We start from the raw sequence: 21,584 nt of genomic DNA, 5'->3' as shown, positions 1-21,584 counted from the left end.
GGAAGATTTTCAATTGTAAGGTAAGTGCAATAATGTATCTAGGGTAGTTTAATGGTAGTTTAAAATGGTGGATTGTCCGCGGTTAGACTGGCCAGCCATGCGGTTAGGTTGGTCGGCCCACTGTAAATCCTGTGGTTAGCGAGCGCAGCACAATATTACCCGCTTGCCGAAACATGTCGAGCCAGCCAAGAATCTTTAAAAATGCGGATAAGGCGCGAAGCGCCGTTCCGCCACGGCCTTACTGACAACACACATAAATCGATTGGTCGCGGATATGTATAGCTGGTTCACTTAAGGTAGATTCTTGGATGAACCCTATGCTTACGAGAAGTTTGTTTGGCGGCCGCTGATTGGCTGGTACCAGGAGGTAGGCAGCACCCAGCCAATCAGCGGCCGCCAAACAACGTCTCGCAGGCAAAGAGCTCACCCAAGAAAACAAAATTGGTGGTAAAGGGCTACTTAACAGAACTCCATCACAAGACAGGATGACAGAGTGATTACAGTACAACTGTACTGATATAAACTTTAAACTATGTTTTAACAATTATAGTTTAGAAAGATGACAAATTGTATTATCATGAATACTGAATAGGAAGAAATGTTCATAGGCGTACAATGACAAATTCAGGAAAACAATAAAATGGTTAAAAAATATAAAATGACTATACTACTGGTATTGGTGATGCTATACCTATCAAAATTTCAAACTAATCATTGTCATCCTCATCATGTATCTTGTCATCGTCCTTGTCAGGAGTCAACAGTTCTTGGATTCAGACAATGTCCTCCCCACCACATTTACAAAACACAAAACAACGTAGTTGTGATGAACATTGGATTAATTTCAGGAGTTCTGGTGGAGCTATTTCCATATCTTTTGAAATAGCTGGAGACATATGAATCGTTCATCTTTTGCCATCCATGGCAATAAACATCCATAGTCAGTGGTTCTGTCAAGAGCAGCTTTCCATATACATAGGTATTTGTTTTCATGCCTGAAAATATACTCTTCACATTCTCTTCAAAGGCCTCCAATGTACGAGGCAAAGACATCAATTTTGGCTGCACACAATTTTTTCTTCCCAGCTTTTGACAGCCAAACCTGAAATCAGATATCCCTCATAATTTCTTCTGAGTGTGCTTTACACCATAACAGGTTGCAATAAATCCAGTTGCCTCCTTGATAACTTCTCCAATATCTGAGCCTGGGTTACCAATACAAGTTAATTTGTGGCCAGACTACAAGACACTGATCACTTTTGCCTTGCCAATACCATAATATGCTCCAGCAGTATCACAACCTGTCACAGCAAGTGGTGAAAACAAATACATATGGTATGATGTCATTATGCTTTTTACTGGTTTCTCCAATATCTACAGATGATCGGCCAGGACTGGCTGCTTCTATCTGGACCACTGATGTTAATTTCTCTTCATGGGAGAAGTGAAGTAGCAACACAGACATCAGTGTCATCACAAACCACTTTGATAGACCTGCATCCCTTTGCTACAAGATTCATCACCTGTTGGGAAATTATGACATCTGCCTTTTCATGGGTAGTAGTAAAATCAAGACATTAATGAAGAGGCCCATCCTTGACTTCAATTGGAACAGGGACTTTTCTGTTATGATGAGGGAAGACGGGTAAGATTCTGTCGAACTTTCTTGGTAGGTTCCATACAGATAACATCTATAAGTTGCTCCTTGTTCTTAGGCATGGTCAGTATAACTGATTGAGGTGGCAATGGAGTATCCAATAACAGCATATATCCAATGAGAGCTTATATTGACATGTAGTTGCTTTGCAGGATCAGGAAAAGCAAATTCCATCTTTGATACTATAAACTCTTCAAATACCAAATGCACACAGGCACACTGAGACATCCTAGGAAGTATGTAAGCCATGAACCCATAACCAAAGTCCTTAGCTTGCCCATTCACTGGCCAGTGAATCCACCAAAGGATAGCACAGCCATCAAGTACAATGGCATTTGGCTTCTAAGATATTCTTGATGATACTTCAACTTTGAGATTCTTCTTCAAAGTGGCCTTTGCTTGGCAATCCTGAGTAAAGACAGACCATTCTCTTTGAATATGGATAATGGAATAGAGAACAGTTCATACTTCAGCACCTCTTTCACAGTAATGTCCCGACCTGTTGTTAAAGCCATAGCTCTTGCAAAGATAAGACCTGTATCAATATGTCCAGCAGGTACTTGGTTTAACTGATTCTTGGTAGTGGCTGCTACTGATGTAACTTGGCATGGCATACTCTTGTGGAAGTTGTTGGGCTAACCCATCTCAAAATCTTTCATCTGTTTTAATCCAATGTTGACAGCTTCATCTGAATTGACCTTCCCTCTAAAGACTCCTCCAGTCAATATTTACAAGTGCATCATCAGTAGAGCTGTCATTTATATTAAAAGGGTCAATGCAATGCTGATTATCTCGGAAGCTGTTTTTTTTGTTTCCTTGGTGTGTCTTTAGATATTGGCTCCTCTTTTCACAAGTCTGCAAAATCTTTTATAAGTCTGCTACAGATGTGCAAACTCAATGCCCATTGTTTCACTGCTGGTTGGTTTAGGGTAATTCCAATCAAGCCAACAAGACCATGTCCAAAGTGCATAAATGTAGTCTTTCATCATGCCTGTCCATATCCCATTCCAAATATCAGCTTGATGTCGCTGAACATGTTGCCTTTGAGGAATCTTTCTAGTGTTTGGCCATTCAACTTCTCCATATACTGAAGGTACAATAAGTCATATCTAGCATAAAGTATATGGCCAGCTGCAAAGAAGTATGGTATCATGAGCTTCACCGCTAGAAGATGGAGTGACCATTCACCTTCTATCTCTGCCCGGACAAATAGCATGATGAGAAATATTGGTTTGATGAGGTTCTCAAGCCAAGTTTTGCTGTACGATTCTCATCAGCTATAGCTCATTAAGTAGTCCATCATAACTTTCCACTTATACCAGAATTGGACGCAGAACCTCTTATGCCACAATATACAAAGCTCTATAATTCTGAGGGAAATTCTTTCCCTGGAGCATTTGCTGAACGCCACTGAATGAAGATTTCATTACTTCCTCAGGACGCCTGTAAGGTGCACCGTAGATACTACTTAACTCTTTCATACCCGCTTAGTTTTGAGCACTGTGTCCCCAGATATCAGAGGTGTTTGGGAGCGCTCGACAGTGCGAAAAAATAATTATTTCAAAAATTCAGCAAAAATATACATTTTTTGCCAACAACGTTCATTTTGCTGTCCTTTTTTCTAAATGTTAGTATTTTATGGTGGAATAGTCAGAATAAGTGTCCCAGCCCTCAAAATACGAAAAAATGTGAGTTATTTAAAAAAAAAATCTTTACTTATTTTATATTTTCGTTCTTAACCCAAAAACTATGAAAGTCAGGCGAATGAATTATTTTTTATGAGAAAGTCAATAAAATTCTCTAAATATTGACATATAAATAAATGGAAAACTATTAAGTCCAGCCGGTGAAAAAATTGATAGAAAAAGGGTAAAAAACAGAGCACTCTGCCCCGCGCATGGTGAGAATTATCGCTAGAAAAAAAATGTTTTGAAGAGCCCTATCTCGGTTATTTTTCATTGAAATTCCTTTGTAAATATACCAAAATGTAAAGGAAACGTTGCTATACATAACAACTCCAGACAAAGTAGTTCCATGGCTTGCTTGGTTGGGGTTAGGTTAATCCTACGAGCCTTCCAAGAAAAGTCATAGTCCATTAGAAGCCTCCTTATCTTGGCATCTGGAGATTCAGAGCCCTGCCGAAACTCTAATCATCTCGTATGGGATGCACCAACGCGTTTTCCGTTACTTTTATCATAAAAACTACGCAAGTGCATGTTGGAAAACTATTGTTCTTGCGTGACGTAACCATGTAAACAAACACTTGAGTCAACAACAGCTCGCACGTGGGTCACTGAGAGGGAAGTGTGGGTGCGATCAGCTGATTTCATTGTGAGAATTTTACTACGCCAGGGATTTGAGATGCACAGTACAGGAACTACTTTGCTGGCGTATTGATACCTCAGATACATGGTCCAAGGTATGATCTAGCCTATGGAAATCGCTACTTGTCCGAAAAAAAAAAAAAAAATGCCCCTACCACACGTACGAAAAATTTCGGTGAATTTTACGTACCGCTACGTCAGTTGGATAGGAAGGGGATAGAGTAATTTTACGTACTATTAAGTCAGTTGGACATGAAAGGGTTAAAAGTTCTTTGCAGCATGCCTTCGGTCCCTAGCTGCAACCCCTTTCATTCCTTTTACTGTACCTCCTTTCATATTTTCTTTCTTGCATGTCACTTTCCATCCTCTCCTAGCATTGATTCATAGTGCTACTGCGAGGTTTTCTTCCTGTTACACCTTTCAAACCTTGTACTGTCAATTTCCGTTTAAGTGTTGAATGGCCTAAATTCTGTATTCAAATCAGTTCAATCCAACAAAACTCATAAGGAAATGGATAAAGTCAGCAGCCTTGGATTTCATTCAATGTTTGATAAAAACCTGTAAAAGATAAAGGAAACCGTACAACATAATTTAGTTTACCTTGCTAATCAGCCTATGCTTTGACTAGGTCACATTTCTGAGATAACCATCCAGGATGGCAGCCATCTTGAACTTCCAAAGGGATGATTATCATTCAGAATTATTCAGAGACCTCTAAAACTATGAACAATGTGCACTTCAATTATCAGGTGCCATGAAATCTTGAAGCCTGAACTGGTACATATCTAATGGCGGCAATCTTGAATATTTCAATTTCCCCGAGGGTGCAATGGTGGTACCCAGAGCCATATATAGGGATAGTTTGACCAGCCTTTGGACAGGGCATCATCTTGCTCTTGTCCTATTCAGCTGCGGTCACCCACCTGAGCGATGTCTCAGCTCTTCTCTCTCTCTTATCACATGCTGCTGATTGTCAACTTAAGCTTTCTAACAACCATTAAGATGTTTATTAAAACACTCATGATAGTTTAACTTTATTACAGTTTTAACTTTAAAATAAATAACAGGTATTATGAAATATTATACATGGTTTCAAAATTACAGCTTTTCTTATCATCATCATACTCGTACTCCATAAATCACTTCCTTTTGATTTTAACAACCGAGCCTTACAAAAAATCTCGTTTTTTTAGCAAATATATGTAATCCTAAAGTGAAGAAAAACTTCAGGAATCTACCCTTAATGTCATGACAACACAGAAAGGTTATATCTTTTGTCTGAGTGTTTGCCAAATGCACTAGTCCTAATAAATTGCTCATTTCCAAAATTACTTATTTCCATTTGACTTAAAAATATCTTCTGCAATCAGAAATAAACTGAAGCAAGCATCTGTGATATAAACTAGGCAGTTTTCTCTATATTCATTTAACTGAGTCAACCTTTGAGAAGGATCTGTCTGTGTTGACTGGTTGCTCTATATTGTTTGAAGACAAAACGTACAATGATTATTTGACTTTTTAACCTTTTTTATGAAGTAACTAGCAATATAGTGTATGTTGCTCAGTTCTGCTTGATTAAAATGTCTGCTAGAAACTCATGGTCATCAATGTTATAATTACTTGCATTTGAACATTTAAGAAATTGTGCAACTGATTTCAGAGACTGTCATAATTCTAAGGCAGTTGGCACTGGGTTTTTCAGTCTTAGGAGCTAAAAAGAGTTTTCTCAAATAATTACTTTGGAGATTAAGAATGGAATGTGGTAGACAATATGATTCCAGTTTGGGCTTGCTTCCACTGTGCATTAACTCCAATACATATTTCATGAAACACCCTTATAACTTGCTCAAGATGCAGTATAGTTTGCTTATAACATGATTCATTGACGTTACTTAGTGCCATGATTGGATGTCTACTTGACATTAAACCAAACCACTTATTTGTCAGACCAATGAACCAAGCTGTTGTAAGTCTCTACTGTATCCTTTACATTCAACAAGTAATGAAGTCCTGCTTTTACCGAATTGCTAAAGAAATTTAAAGCACTTGATACTTTCATTTTCTCAAAATGAGATGGATTTACATGAGCTTCAGAAAGTTTTGGCACAAAATTCAGATCTTTGCCTTCCTGAAAAGATATCAAACTTTTGACATGTTCAGCTGTCCCCTTCTTCGATAGCAAATCAAACTGTTTTACCATGTCATCACTCAAATGAATGATATTACCTATCACTAGACATGACCACAAGTTCTTTATGACATGTGGTACATCATACATGAAGTAAAGAAATTGTTCTTTGTTGACAGGATGAGCTATCTTATTAACTATTCTATAATTCCTGGAACAAATAATGCCCAAGCTCTTTAGAAGAGCCCGATTTGCTCTCCATGTCCAATGTGATGGCACTAACATGTAATCCAATGTCATGTGCTCACTTCAAAATATCCAGTTCCAAAGGTTTTAAAGTTTCCCTCACCTCAATGACAGCTCTGGTATGACAGTGTCAAACAGAAGCAAGATGGCACCCATCCATCAGTGACGTTGCCGAGTAGTTCTGAGCATGGCCAAACTCTCTATATATATGGCTCTGGTGGCACCCATCAGATCTTCGTCTGATCCATTCCGAACGACTATGCACCACATCATGCACACCTTGGTTAAAACTCTGGATTTGGCACCCAGACTACTTCAGAAGATATCGGGGACAACAAATTATCCTTACTCTGTGTCGTCAAAGGTTACTTATTAAGAAGAAAAATCATTAAACTCTTCCAGCTGACATCTAATGGGCGCAAAGAAGAATCTTCTTAAACATAGGAAGGGGAAGCAGGCGGTTGACGTACTAACTCTGGCATCCTGCTGCTAGCGCCTAGCAACCCGCAGTGGGCACTGAATGGACTGAGGCGGGTGGCAAGAGGACAGATGCGGCGGAAAGAGTACAGAAGCAGACAGACCAACAGGAGCAGGCACTAAATGTCTTGAGGGAGATGGGCGCTTGGAAGCAGAGAAAGCTTCAGCTACCAAAGACGGACGCTTAACAGAGACATCAGGGTGCTTTTGAGATGGAACACGCTCTGAACCAGAGAAAGACTTCGGGCTATCCCAAGTCCAGGGATGACGAGCTGCCTTAAGCACTGGAGGCTGAACCTCGTATAGCTACAAGAAGGCTGACAGCTGTTACTGATCTCTATGTACAGTGGTACCTCGACATACAAAAGGCTCAACTTACGAAAAACTTGAGATACGAAAGCAAATACAAAGATTTTTTTTTTGCTCTACATACGAAAATTGTTCAAGATGCGAAAGGTTGTTGCTATAAACTCCCGAGATTCACCTGGACCACCAATAACAATTTTAAAACTCGCGTGCTGCTAACTTAGTATACTCGCCACCATCCTCCCGCTCTCCCATTGGTTCCTGATGCTAGTCACTGCCATAAGATCCTGCTCTCCTATTGGTCAGCATCTCTCCCATGATCCCATCATGCATCTACGTAGCGGCGTGCTTTTTCGGCCACTCGGCGGCATCATCGGTATCGTAAGCACGCGGAATTCGTTCTTTCTGTACGATTTCGTTTATTAACATAAATCCGTTAAGTGATTTCGTTGTAGTACTACTTTATCGTGTTGTGTGAGAACTTTACTACGTACGTATACGTACTACATAACTTAATTACGTACAGTATATACGTAGTCATGGGTCGCAAGAAAGTTGAAGTAGGAAAGAAGAGGATGCTTTCTTTGGAGACAAAAATGGAGATAATAAAAAAGTATGAAGCTGGCATCCGATTGAGTGTGATCGCCAAGGAATATGGCTGAAATCCGTCAACAATAGGCACCATCCTTAAGCAGAAGGATGCCATCAAAGCAGTACACCTTCCAAGGGCGTAACTTATTTTGTCTAGCAAGAGGAGCCAGTGGGCACGACGAGATGGAATAGCTGCTTCTTGTCTGGATAAAAGACAAAGAAATCACTGGCAATACGATAACCGAGATGGCAATCTCCCACAAGGCCAGCGCTGTTTTCGGCGATTTGATTGCCCAGGCCGAAGACGATGGAGGAGAAGGGACATTGATGCCAACCCCAGAGCTCAAGGCTTCTCATGGGTGGTTCGAAAAATTCCGTAAACGGACTGGCATCCATTCAGTGGTGCGGCATGGGGAGGCGGCCAGCTCGGACACAGAAGCAGCCAAAGCCTTTATTAAGACGTTCGACGAGATGACAATCAAGGAAGGCTACAGTTCTCAGCAAGGCTTCAACTGTGATGAGACTGGCCTTTTTTGGAAAAAATGAAGTTTTTATTGTAAAACTAATATTGTAATACCTACCTGAACACCTGAACAAGCCCTGGTCACTTACCAGCCCGAACCATCATTTATTAAAAATTTACCAAATCTTTGGTTAAAATAAACGATCAGTGTTGCCAATCTCCTGGCAAACACCCTCATTACCTAGTTACAGACCACCGGGTGATAGCCCTGCCTCACAGGCCGGTCACACCTGCCCTCTCACGTCAATCATAACTCAATAACTCTGTATGAGAGGGGAGGAGGGTGGGAATCATTCAGGTGTTCAGGTAGGTATTACAATATTAGTTTTACAATAAAAACTTCATATTGCAATACACCCCCTGAACACCTGAAACAAGCCCGATTAAAAACATTAATTGGAGGTGGGGAATGGAAATCAAATCTACTGGCCCTCACTGTACCAGTTGTCAGTCAATATAATTGAGTACGCGGGTCAGTCTCAAGTTCATTTGTCACTCTTCAAACTAATCTCCCATGTGTGGCCTTCTAGGCCTCCCATATGTGGAGGGAAAAACTCCCTGCACCTCTACCCTAACGGTCAAAACTCATTGAGTGCGGGAGGGATACAAACCTGTTTCCTCTCAGCTGGGCTATGTGCCTCACCTGAGTAGAGGAAAAACTGAAGACCTCCCATGTGGCTCTCGGACCTCTCATGTATGGAGGGAATCTGAAGACCTCCCATGTGGCTTTCGGCCTCTCATGTATGGAGGGAATCTGAAGACCTCCCATGTGGCTCTCGGCCTCTCATGTATGGAGGGAAACTGAAGACCTCCCATGTGGCCTTAGGCCTCTCATGTACGGAGGAGACAACCATGTCCATCGGTGCGTCTGCGACGGTGTCGTCGATCGTAGTGATGTCCTCACTTGTAGCGTTGTACCTGCCTGTCTGTACTCTGCTGGTTGGCACCTTGGAAGAATACCCTCAGATAGACCCAGACATGTTCTTGCCTATCTGTCCTAATACTTAAAACATCCTCTCGTGATATATCATATCATGAATACCTTATACATATTCCTAATATTCGCTCCCTACTCTAATACTAACTCAGACAGCAAGATTGTTGAGTTTAAAAATAGAATTTAGGCCAAAGGCCGAGTATTGGTACCTATGAGGTCAGTCAGCGCTGAAGGGAAATTGACAAAGTTTGAAAAGGAGTGACAGGAAGAAAAACCTCTGTTGCACAATGAGTCCAGTGTTAGGAGAGCGTGGAAAATAGGATGGGAGAATATGAAATCAGAAAAGTAAGAGAGAGAGAGAGAGAGAGAGAGAGAGAGAGAGAGAGAGAGAGAGAGAGAGAGAGAGAGAGAGAAATACAATCGTCTAGGATAAAGAGAGAATATAAAATCAGGGAAGTGAGAGAGAGAGAGAGAGAGAGAGAGAGAGAGAGAGAGAGAGAGAGAGAGAGAGAGAGAGAGAGAGAGAGAGAGAGAGAGAGAGAGATATTACAATCGTCTAACATCTCCACCTCCGTAAATTGCACCTCTTCCAAGTTAAAAGGGTATTATCTTAACGATAATATACTCGTATAACTCCGTGACAGCTATGGAACAACCGAACGAGAACTTCTTGATAATGCGATCGACTTCTATAACAACATCACTTTATTGTATTGATCAGCGTGTGACAGTAATCGAATCCGATAGCAACATCCGTTATTGTATTCATTCACGTTACAATGCAGCTGAAGCTAATAAGGCAAAATTACGTGCATCCAGCAACCTGGACAGAAGTCTCGAGCTTTAGTATGAATTCAAACGCAGCCGTGGTAAAGAAAACTTAATAGCATAAAAGAGCTCATTACTGTTTTTTTTTTTTTTTTTTTTTTTTTACACAGACAAAGGATTAATAAAGCATATACAGTGTAAGGTTCGTAATACCTATGAAAACGAGTGAAAAACGAACGGAATCCTAAATTTAACGCCATCTAACCCGAGGGAAAAACTAGCTTCCAATGAGACGTATCAGTCAAATTTTGGTCTTAAATTACATCGTAAGACTAACAGTATGACTTCGTTCTATAAGTTAAGTATCCAGATATTCATTAATATGCTAACTAGGGACAAAAACATTAGCCGAGACCAAGTGATATGGTTGAATCTGGAGCCAAGGAAAAAAAAAACACAAAAATAACAAAAACAGACTAGCCGGCATCCTTGTCTGTCTAAGCCACACCTCCTTACAATAGTGCTGTTTGACGACAAGCTAGTGTAATTGTAATTTAATTGAAAAGTAATAAAATAATATTTAAAGGTAATTAAATTAACTTTATTAGGCCTAATATTAATTTCAGTTGTCATTGTAATTTGATAATACGACTGGTAATAATTTGTAACCGTAATTGACATAAGCGCAATGTAATTACTGAACGGCAATAGTCGGTTTAAAACGTATGAAGATGTCATACATACGAATTCCTTATATCTGACATCTGATTATATGCCCCAAGATAGATACCTCATTGACTATGTTAAATGTCAACATAGTTGAACACACGTCTCCTTCAAGACGTTTGTACAAACTTGGCATAAGTGAGTGTTTTGTTACGTTAGTCATTTTACGCAATCAGGAGAGAATAAGATGGATACGGCGACGCAAACCCGTATTCGTCATCCGCTGATTCCAGCGTGAATGACTGCCGAGTTAAGTGTTTATACTACGCTAATATGATGATACATATAATACAATTATAATGCTTTAGTCGGACAGAATCCGATCTTCATTCTGTTCGATTACATTCATATTAATTATCCTCAGATCGGATTCTCGTTCGTTTTCAATTACACCTGTACTGAATTATCCGAAGTCAGAATGCCTTGAGCCTACAGCGTAGCCAATATAAAAATAACTACCGATATGTTGTATAGCGAATACTTTAGGCTATGCTAGGCTACTGAATATGCATACGAATCTATCATCGTGAACAACTAAGGCTAACCGTAGTTAATTTTATTCGATTTCTCTCCATACTGAATATCGTAAGTCAATATGCATTGAACGGAGAAGAATTAGTTGATATTAACAATTATCGTATCGTATAAGTAGAGGAAAGTAACCTTAAAGACGAAGGAGCATATCTGAAAGACCAACCATGGCCTAAAAGCTTCTGATGCAAGGAACTCGAAGCAGGAAAAAAGCCTAAAGATGCTCTAAGGACACTGTGCCTCTATAAACTACTACTCTTAATAGAAAAACCGACCCAACCCGAAGAAAGCCTGCACTTCTCTTCCTAAACTAAACACTATGTAGCCTATTATCCCTACTCGTCTATATCTGACCTAAGTTTTTATCATCTGAGAACTTACACATCGAGGGAAGGGAATCTGCTGCCAACACTGCCTGCTACCGTGCCAGGGGGGACGGCAGATCCTGCCCTGTGGGCTTGCGGATCCCCATAACCCCAGCACCGTTAGGGCTGGTTCTGGAACAGGCGGGGAGCTGGAAAAGAACGATTAGTAAATTTCAGTATCCCTATTGCGATCTATCCTCACTTAATCTTGACATAAAATCGGTAACAGAGATGTCATATCGATGTCAGCCTACTCTCAAGTCTCTTAAAGAGCACTGTCTCTAGGTCTTTATCTTTATCTACGTTAGTCTCTTCCTGCAACACTTACTTCTTGATACGAGAACTTTCCTAACGTTTGAGATACCCTAACATCTGGTCCAAAGACCACTCCTGACATTCCAAACATCTGGTCTATATATTATTTTGAACAGGCCTACAATTTACGCATAAGGAATGACTATCGGTCATAGGGTACTCATCCTTTTCTTGCCATTTTGGGTTGGCAAAGACGATTAACGTTGTTGAAACTTCCGCTCGTCGTTTCTGTGATGTCGTGGCCGAGATGCAGTAGTCGTTGTCGTAGCTTGTGTTGTTTCTTCCTTTGCAGAATCAATGTCTGATGACAAGGTATTAAGAGCAATCCAACTGTAATCCAAAGGGATGCGTAATTCGTCACCAAAATCAATCAAATCAAAGGTGCAAATGAAGGCGGGCAACGACCAAAAAGGAGTTCGCTGTGGATACATCTGTACTCCACCGCGAACGAAAAGTGATTGACGTGAGAAGGCAGGTGTGACCGGCCTGTGAGGCAGGGCTATCACCGGTGGGCTGGTAACTAGGTAACGAGGGTGTTTGCCAGGAGATTGGCAACACTGATCGTTTATTTTAACCAAAGATTTGGTAAATTTTTAATAAAATGATGGTTCGGGCTGGTAAGTGACCAGGGCTTGTTCAGGTGTTCAGGGGGTGTATTGCAATAAATGGCCTTAGTCGGAAGTACATCACGGAGGAAGAGAAGAAGCTACACGGGCATAAGCCTATGAAAGACAGGCTTATGCTAGCACTTTGTTCGAACACAAGTGGGGATTGCAAGGTAAAGCCCCTAGTTGCCTATCATTCGGAGACTCCTCGAGCCTTCAAGGCCCACAATGTGCTGAAGGAGAAGCTTCCGGTGATGTGGAGGGCTAATGCGAAAGCCTGGGTAACAAGATTTTTGTTCACGGAGTGGGTAAATCTGTGTTTCGGCCCGACAGTGAAGAAATTCTTGGAAGAGAAGTGCCTCCCTCTGAAATGTCTACTGTTGTTGGACAATGCACCTGCTCACCCTCCTGGCCTTGAGGAAGATATCCTAGCGGAGTATTCATTTATCAAGGTTCTTTATCTCCCGCCTAACACCAACCCTCTCCTCCAGCCCATGTACCAGCAAGTGATATCGACCTTCAAGAAGCTGTATACGAAACATCTTTTCAAGAGATGTTTCGACATCACCAATACCACAAACCTCACCTTGCGTGAATATGTAAGGAGCATTTCGATGTTGTCATATGCATCCGACTCATCGATCAAGTTTGGCAGGAGGTTTCGAGGCGAACCTTTAATTCTTTGTGGAGGAAACTCTGGCCTGATGCCGTATCCGCCCGAGGCTTCGAGAGATTCGACGTGGGCGAAGCTGGTGCTGCAGATTCAGAAACAGTTGACGCTCCTGAAACTGTTTCGCAACCAGATCTTGACGAGATCGTTGCACTCGGCAAGTTCATGGGGCTGGTCGTCGACGAGGACGACATCAATGACCTTCCCGAAGAGCACCAAGAGGAGATTACAACGGATGACCTGAAGGAGTTGGAGGCCATGCAACATAACGTCGTTCAAGAAGAGTTCTCTAGCAGCGGTGAGGAGGAGGACGACGACCCTATGACAACGGCAGAAATTAAGGATGCTCTAGCTGCTTTTTCTAATAAGGTGCAATCATTTGTAGAAAAGAGAAACCCTGAAATTTGTGTTAAAAAAAAAAAAAAAAAAAAAAAATAATGTAAAGTATAAAAAAGTAAAATACAAAATGTAAAAAAGAAAAAAAAGAAAAGAAAATATAAATTTAATTTTAAGTTTTTTGTAAAGTCAAGTGTTAAAGTTTTGTTAATGTTTTTCATAAAGTTTAGTTTATGTTTCCTGACATTTTTTAATGTGTTTCGTAAAGTTAAGTGTAAGTACTATAAGAAGTTTTCGTCGCCGTTTGTCCTCCTCCTCTGTCGCCACTTTCGAAGATAGCCTCACTTGAAAGGTAAGGTTACCACATTTTTACTACATACGTACGTATGTACGTACAGTATTTCTTGTATACCATGTATACTAATACACTTTATTTACAGGTACGTACATATTAGTACTAATACGTATTAAATTAGGTATTGATTGGTCCAAATTGTTGTAGTATTTCACTGTTTATTGGTCAATTTAGCTTTATTATAAAATTTACTGGGGTGTTTTTGTAGGGCTTGGAACAGATTAGCCATTTTACATGTAAAATTCGGTTCAAGATACGAAAAGCTCATGATACGAAAGCAACCTCGGAACGGATTAATTTCGTATCTCAAGGTACCACTGTACTTCTGACAAGTTGAGAACTGTCAGCAGTGGCAGCATGTCTCTTCAAGGATCGAGAGACAAGCTCAACGACGATGACGTCGCCTGTCTGGCAAAGTCCACTGAATCTGATGACAAGCAGTTCACACTAGAAGAGACCCCTTTCCAATGGCGATCAACAGGCTTGAATGAGGGGGCAACTGACTGTGGGGAAACCCCACCAGCCTCCCTTTGACTCCCAGGGACCTTTACCTAAGAGCACTGGTGGGACGAACAGCTACCTCCTTAGGAAGCACAACACTATCAGAAGGCACTGAACTATCACTTAGAGCACTGAGAGATGACCTCTCCACAAAAGACATAAAAGAGGGTACCTAACTCCATTGCAGCATTCGCAAGAAAAATGAAGTTTTTATTGTAAAACTAATATTGTAATACCTACCTGAACACTTGAACTAGCCCTGGTCACTTACCAGCCCGAACCATCAAGTTATTAAAAAATTTTCCAAAATCTTTGGGTTAAAAATAAAACGATCAGTTGTTGCCAAATCCTCCGGGCAAACAAACACCCTCGTTACCTAGTTACCAGCCCACCGCTAGTAGCCCTGCTCACGGGCGGTCACACCTGCCCTCTCACGTCAATCATAACTCAATAACTCGTATGAGAGGGGAGGAGGGTGGGAATCATTCAGGTGTTTAGGTAGGTATTACAATATTAGTTTTACAATAAAAACTTCACATTGCAATACACCCCCTGAACACCTGAACTAGCCCGATTAAACAACATAATTTGGAGGTGGGGAATCAAATCTGCCCGGCCCTCCACTGTACTAGTTGTCAGTCAATATAATTGAGTACGCGAGTCAGTCTCAAGTTCATTTGTCACTCGTCCAAGCTAATCTCCCCATGTGTGGCCTTCTAGGCCTGCCATATGTGGAGGGAAAAACTCCCTGCACCTCTACCCTAAGGTCAAAAACTCATTTGAGTGCGGAAGGGATACCTGTTTCCTCTCAGCTGGCTATGTGCCTCACCTGAGTAGAGGAAAAACTAAAGACCTCCCATGTGGCTCTCGGCCTCTCATGTATGGAGGGAATCTGAAGACCTCCCATGTGGCTCGGTCTCTCATGTATGGAGGAATCTGAAGACCTCCCATGTGGCTCCTCGGCCTCTCATGTATGGAGGGAAACTGAAGACCTCCCATGTGGCCTTAGGCCTCTCATGTACGAGGAGACAACGGTGTCGTCGATCGTAGTGATGTCCTCTCTTGTAGTGTTGTACCTGCCTGTCTGTACTCTGCCTGGTTGGCACTTGGAAGAATACCCTCAGATAGACCCAGACATGTTCTTTCCTATCTTTCCTAATACTTAAAATCCTCTTGTGATATATCATATCTGAATACCTTATACATATTCCGAATATTCGCTCCCTACTCTAATACTAACTCAGACAGCAAGATTGTTGGGTTTTTAAAAATAGAATTTAGGCCAAAGGCCGAGTATTGGGACCTATGAGGTCAGTCAGCGCTGAAGGGAAATTGAGAAAGTTTGAAAACAAAAAAAAAAGGTGTGAAAGGAAGAAAAACCTCTGTTGCACAATGAGTCCAGTGTTAGGAGAGCGTGGAAAATAGGATGAGAGAATATGGAGAGAATATGAAATCAGAAAAGTGAGAGAGAGAGAGAGAGACAAACAATCGTCTAGGTAAAGAGAGAATTAAAAATCTGGGAAAAAGAAAAGAGGGGAGAGAGAGAGATAAAATCAGGGAAGAGAGAGAGAGAGAGAGAGAGAGAGAGAGAGAGAGAGAGAGAGAGAGAGAGAGAGAGAGAGAGAGAGAGAGAGAGAAATTACGATCGTCTAATATCTCCACCTCCGCAAATTGCAGCAAGTTAAAAGGGTATTATCTTAACGATAATACTCGTATAACTCCGTACAGCTATGAACAACCGAACGAGAACTTGTTGCTAATGCGATCGACTCCTATAACAACATCACTTTATTGTATTGATCAGCGTGTGACAGTAATCGAATCCGATAGCAACATCCGTTATTGTATTCATCCGCGTGGGACGGTAATTACTGTATTCATGTTATAAATGCAGCTGAAGCTATAAGGCAAAATTACGTTCATCAGCAACCTGGACAGAAGTCCCGAGCTTATGTATGAATTCCAACGCAGCCGTGGTAAAAGAAACTAATAGCATGAAAGAGCTCATTACTGTTGTTTTCACACAGACAAAGGATTAATAACGTATATAAAGTGTAAGGTTCGTAATACCTATGAAAACGAAGTGAAAAACGAACGGAATCCTAAATTTAACGCCATCTAACCCAGCGGGAAAAACTAGCTTCCGATGAGACGTATCAGTCAAATTTTGGTCTTAAATTACATCGTAAGACGAACAGTATGACTTCGTTACATAAGTTAAGTATCCAGATATTCATTAATATGCTAACTAAGGACAAAAACATTAGCCGAGACCAAGTGATATGGTTGAATCTGAAGCCAAGGAGAAAAAAAAAAATAGACTAGCCGGCATCCTTGTCTGTCTAAACCACACCTCCTTACAATAGTGCTGTTTGACGACAAGCTAGTGTAATTATAATTTAATTGAAAAGTAATAAAATAATATTTAAAGGTAATTAAATTAACTTTATTAGGCCTAATATTAAATTTCAGTTGTCATTGTAATTTGATAATACGACTGGTAATAATTGTAACTGTAATTGACATCAGCTCAATGTAAATACTGACGGCAATAGTCTGTTAAACGTATGAAGACGGTCATGCATACAAATTCCTTATATCTGGATCTGTTTATATGCCCCAAGATAGATACCTCATTGACTATATTAAATGTCAACATAGTTGAAGACACGTCTCCTTTAAGACGTTTGTACAAACTTGGCATAAGTGAGAGTGTGTTACGTTAAGTCATTTTAGTCAATCAGGAGAGAATGAGATGGATACGGCGACGCAAACCCGTATTCGTCATCCGCTGATTCCAGCGTGAATGACTGCCGAGTTTAGTGTTTATACTACGCCAATATGATGATACACATAATACAATTATAATGCTTTAGTCGGACAGATCCGATCTTCATTCTGTTCGATTACATCATATTAATTATCCTCAGATCGGATTCTCGTTCGTTTTCAATTACACCTGTATTGAATTATCCGAAGTCAAGAATGCCTTAACCTCTTCATTACCGAAAGTTTGTTTGGAGGTAGGTGGGTACCACCATTCAAGTCTACTACATCGCACCGGGTGCATAAAGGTGGTACGCATAGTACCACCAAAAACTCCTCTTTTTAGATAGGGACTTCCAATCATTCTGTATTTCGTTTGAAGAGTTTGGAGCAATAAACAGTATGACACGATGCCAGACGTATGATGAACCCAAAAAAATATTATTACTGCTTATAGTAGTGTGTAGGTGACAGATGAACTGCGTCTCAACAAAAAATCACAAAACCAGACAAGCGTAAACATGTAATAACTTCTACCCAAGTATAAAAACCAGTTGTATCATCATTTACTGTATTTATTTATTATTCACTTATTACATTTTACAAATAAAAGATATGAACACCAGATAAATGAAGGTAAAAATAAAGCTTATAGTAAACTTTATATAGAAAACCAAACCAGAGAAAAGGCAATTTTTCTGAGGACAAGAAAACTTGAAAAATTAGTTTAGATACCCCTGATGCCCCTAAAGTTGTTTTCTGTGATGAAACTAATCTTAGAAAACGTAGAAAATGACATCGACCAATTTTTGAAAGCGATATACTATAAAATTTGCGATTTCCATATTTATTGGCGGGGCTTTCGCTTTAGTTTTTGCTCTTTTTTTTGTTATTACGTGCTTATTTACTGTTCTATTTTGATGATAATTTATGTGCATGTTCTAGGTGCGATATACCAACATTCTGTAAGACCGAATTTCTATTCAAGACTGTAGTTTTCTCACCGACCACCAGTGTCCCTTGTACAAGGGACACTGAGTTCACATTTGTTTTCATAAAATAATTTATTTTCCCTGTAGGATGATAAAACTAACAGAGAATATGCGTTATTATAGTGCTAATAATACCTGATAATTTCATTAGCTTGTCTTGATTAGTGTATTTTTGGCAAATATTTTACGATTGGCACCCTCCAAACTGGAGTCGCTACGAGAGATTCAGTTCGGCAGCGAATGTAATGTTTACATTCTGCTCACCCACCCGGTAAAGAAGGGGTAAGCCTACAGCGTTAGCCAAAATAAAAATAACTACCGATATGTTGTACAGCGAATACTTTAGGTTAGGCTAGGCTACTGAATATGCATACGATATCATCGTGAACACTAGGCTAACCGTAGTTAATTTTATTCGATTTCTCTTCATACTGAATATCGTAAGTCAATATGCATTGAACGGAGAATTAGTTGATATTAACAATTATCATATAGTATACGTAGAGGAAAGTAACCTAAAGACGAAGGAGCATATCTGAAAGACCAACCCTGGCCTAAAAGCTTCTGATGCAAGGAACTCGAAGCAGGAAAAAGCCTAAAGATGCTCTAAGGACACTGTGCCTCTAAAAACCACTACTTTTAATAGAAAACCGACCCGAAGAAGCCTGCACTTCTCTTCCTAAACTAAACACTATGTAGCCTATTATCCCTACTCGTCTATATCTGACCTAAGTTTTTATCATCCTGAGAACTTACACATCGAGGGAAGGGGAATCTGCTGCCAACACTGCCTGCTCCGCGCCAGGGGGGACGGCGGATCCTGCCCGTGGGCTTGCGGATCCCCATAACCCCCAGCACGGTTAGGGCTGATTCTGGAACAGGCAGGGAGCTGGAAAAGAACGATTAGTAATTTCAGTATCCCTATTGCTCGATCTATCCTCACATAATCTTGACCTAAAATTGGTAAAACACCGAGATGTCTCGAGGGAAGGGGAATCTGCTGCCAACACTGCCTGCTCCGCGCCAGGGGGGGACGGCGGATCCTGCCCGTGGGCCTTGCGGATCCCCATAACCCCCTAGCACCGGTTAGGGCTGATTCTGGAACAGGCAGGGGAGACTGGAAACAGAACGATTAGTAATTTCAGTATCCCTATTGCTCGATCTATCCTCACATAATCTTGACATAAAATCGGTAACGAGATGTCATACTCGATGTCAGCGTACTCTCAAGTCTCTTAAAGAGCACTGTCTCTAAGTCTTTATCTTGATCTACGTTAGTCTCTTCCTGCCTACACTTACTTCTTAATACGAGACCTTTCCTATGTTTGAGATACCCTAACATCTGGTCCAAAGACCACTCCTGACATTCCAAACATCTGGTCTTTACATTATATTGAACAGGCCTACAATTTACGCATAAGGAATGACTATCGTGTCATAGGGTACTCATCCTTTTCTTGCATTGTTGGCAAAGACGATACGTTGTTGAACTCCCGCTCGTCGTTTTTCTGTGATGTCGTGGCCGAGGATGCAGTAGTCGTTGTCGTAGCCTGTGTTGTTTCTTCCTTTGCAGAATCAATGTCTAATGACAAGGTATTAACGAGCAATCCAACCGTAATCCAAAAGGGAGGATGAGTAATTCGTCACCAAATTCAATCAAATCAAAGGTGCAAATGAAGGCCGGGCAAGACCAAAAAGGAGTTCGCTGTGGATACATCTGTACTCCACCGCGAACGATAAGTGATTGACGTGAGAGGGCAGGTCAGTGACCGGCCCGTGAGGCAGGGCTACTAGCGGTGGGCTGGTAACTGGTAGTAACGAGGGTGTTTGCCAGGAGATTGGCAACACTGATCGTTTATTTTAAACCAAAGATTTGGAAAATATTTAAATAAATGATGGTTCGGGCTGGTAAGTGACCAGGGCTAGTTCAGGTGTTCAGGGGGTGTATTGCAATACAAACTTTTTGACTGGCAATGGTGTCAGGATTAGAAGCATGGGAGCCTGGAATCGGAGTTAGAGGTAAAGGTGCAGGAGGGCTAAGTTAAGTATATCTTAGTTTTACCAGACCACTGAGCTGATTAACAGCTCTCCTAGGGCTGGCCCGAAGGATTAGATATTTTTACGTGACTAAGAACCAATTAGTCACCTAGCAACGGGATCTACAGTTTATTGTGGGATCTGAACCACATAATATCGAGAAATGAATTTCTAATTACCAAGAAATAAATCCCTCTGATTCCGCGTTGGCAGAGACGAGAATTGAACTTTGGACCACCGCATTGGTAGGCGAGCAGTAAACCCACTAGTCCAACAAGGAATTAAGGATTAGGGACATGATAGGAGGTTGAGAAGGAAGAGACAAATCCTCAACTACTAGAAGCCTCTATTCCTATCTCTAGTAAGCCTATCTGGTGTGATTTTAAAGCTTTCCATTTACTTTCATTCCAATCTTCACATTTTTGGACATATTTTTGTAACACAACATTCCTGCCCCCACACTTAATACACTTGATGTGTGAATCATACGACAATTTGGTCAACTTAGTCTTACACCCTTCTACACAATATCTAATGCTAGAGGAGCTGGAGTCTGACATAATGGAGCTAATGCAATAGCTAATTATGCTAAATCCCCACAAAATTAACTAAGTACATCACCAAATACTGGAAAATATCCAAGAATGACATGATGAATGCCAAATACCACTGATGTTAGTCGGGAGGCTACAGAAAATCAAACGGAACCCCCTGCAACATTGTACCTATTGTTCCTGAAAGTGGGTGGGTCCTATTCACCTACACTAACAATGGTGGTGTCACCGCAAAACTTGAATTTTTTACTGCCGTGGTAGGAAGAAGCTATATGTAATTGCTTGGTAGATACATATGTAAAAACAAGATTTATGTAACATATAGACTGACTAATTAGTTGATTGTAAATGTACTAGTTTGATTTCCCATATTTTATAAATAACAACCTGGTTTTTTTTAAATGCTGTATGTTGGTCTACTTTTTAGGGAATTTCAAATTATTAATATCTGTACCTTGTCCTAAATAATTGTCAACTACATGCATGAAATACTCTCTACAGTGGATGACATGGCAAATAACATGAATTACAAATAACTGCTTAAAAAGACTACATTACAGCAATGTATTTTGGTATCTTTGGGACGCATATTTACCTTTAATGTATGAGACCTGTAGAATGTGGCGTGAGCATTATTCTTTCTGCAGAAGACGCAATAACCATGAGAGCTATTTGCCATGAGGCCATATTGCACATCATTTACAGATGTTGTTTCTTCAAACAGAAATCTTCCTCCATATGTCAATGCTAATTCCTGCATCAAGGTTATATATCTGTAAATTAGCATTAAATAGTTTAACCAGGATAGGTTGTTGCATACAATATCACTAAATTATTTATAACCAGAGTGATTCCCAAATATGTAACCAACAGC

The 21,584-nt window shown here is 40.5% G+C and overlaps 1 protein-coding gene across 1 annotated transcript in view; it reads right to left on the bottom strand.

Moving 5' to 3' along the window:
- Positions 1–21,584, bottom strand: part of LOC135222459 (uncharacterized) — a gene marked incomplete at its 5' end in the record, with an annotated part of 64,186 nt that overhangs the window by 42,003 nt on the left and 599 nt on the right. Inside the window, one exon of the mRNA XM_064260546.1 lies at positions 21,306–21,483. Within this exon, the coding sequence (XP_064116616.1) occupies positions 21,306–21,483 (178 nt within the window). The remainder of the gene's footprint in view (positions 1–21,305; positions 21,484–21,584) is intronic.

This window comes from Macrobrachium nipponense, chromosome 3 (genome assembly GCF_015104395.2).
Source record: "Macrobrachium nipponense isolate FS-2020 chromosome 3, ASM1510439v2, whole genome shotgun sequence".
In the NCBI taxonomy this organism is placed as follows: domain Eukaryota; kingdom Metazoa; phylum Arthropoda; class Malacostraca; order Decapoda; family Palaemonidae; genus Macrobrachium; species Macrobrachium nipponense.
The sequence above is the reverse complement of the archived record's forward strand: the minus strand, read 5'-3'. Positions and strand labels throughout refer to the sequence as shown.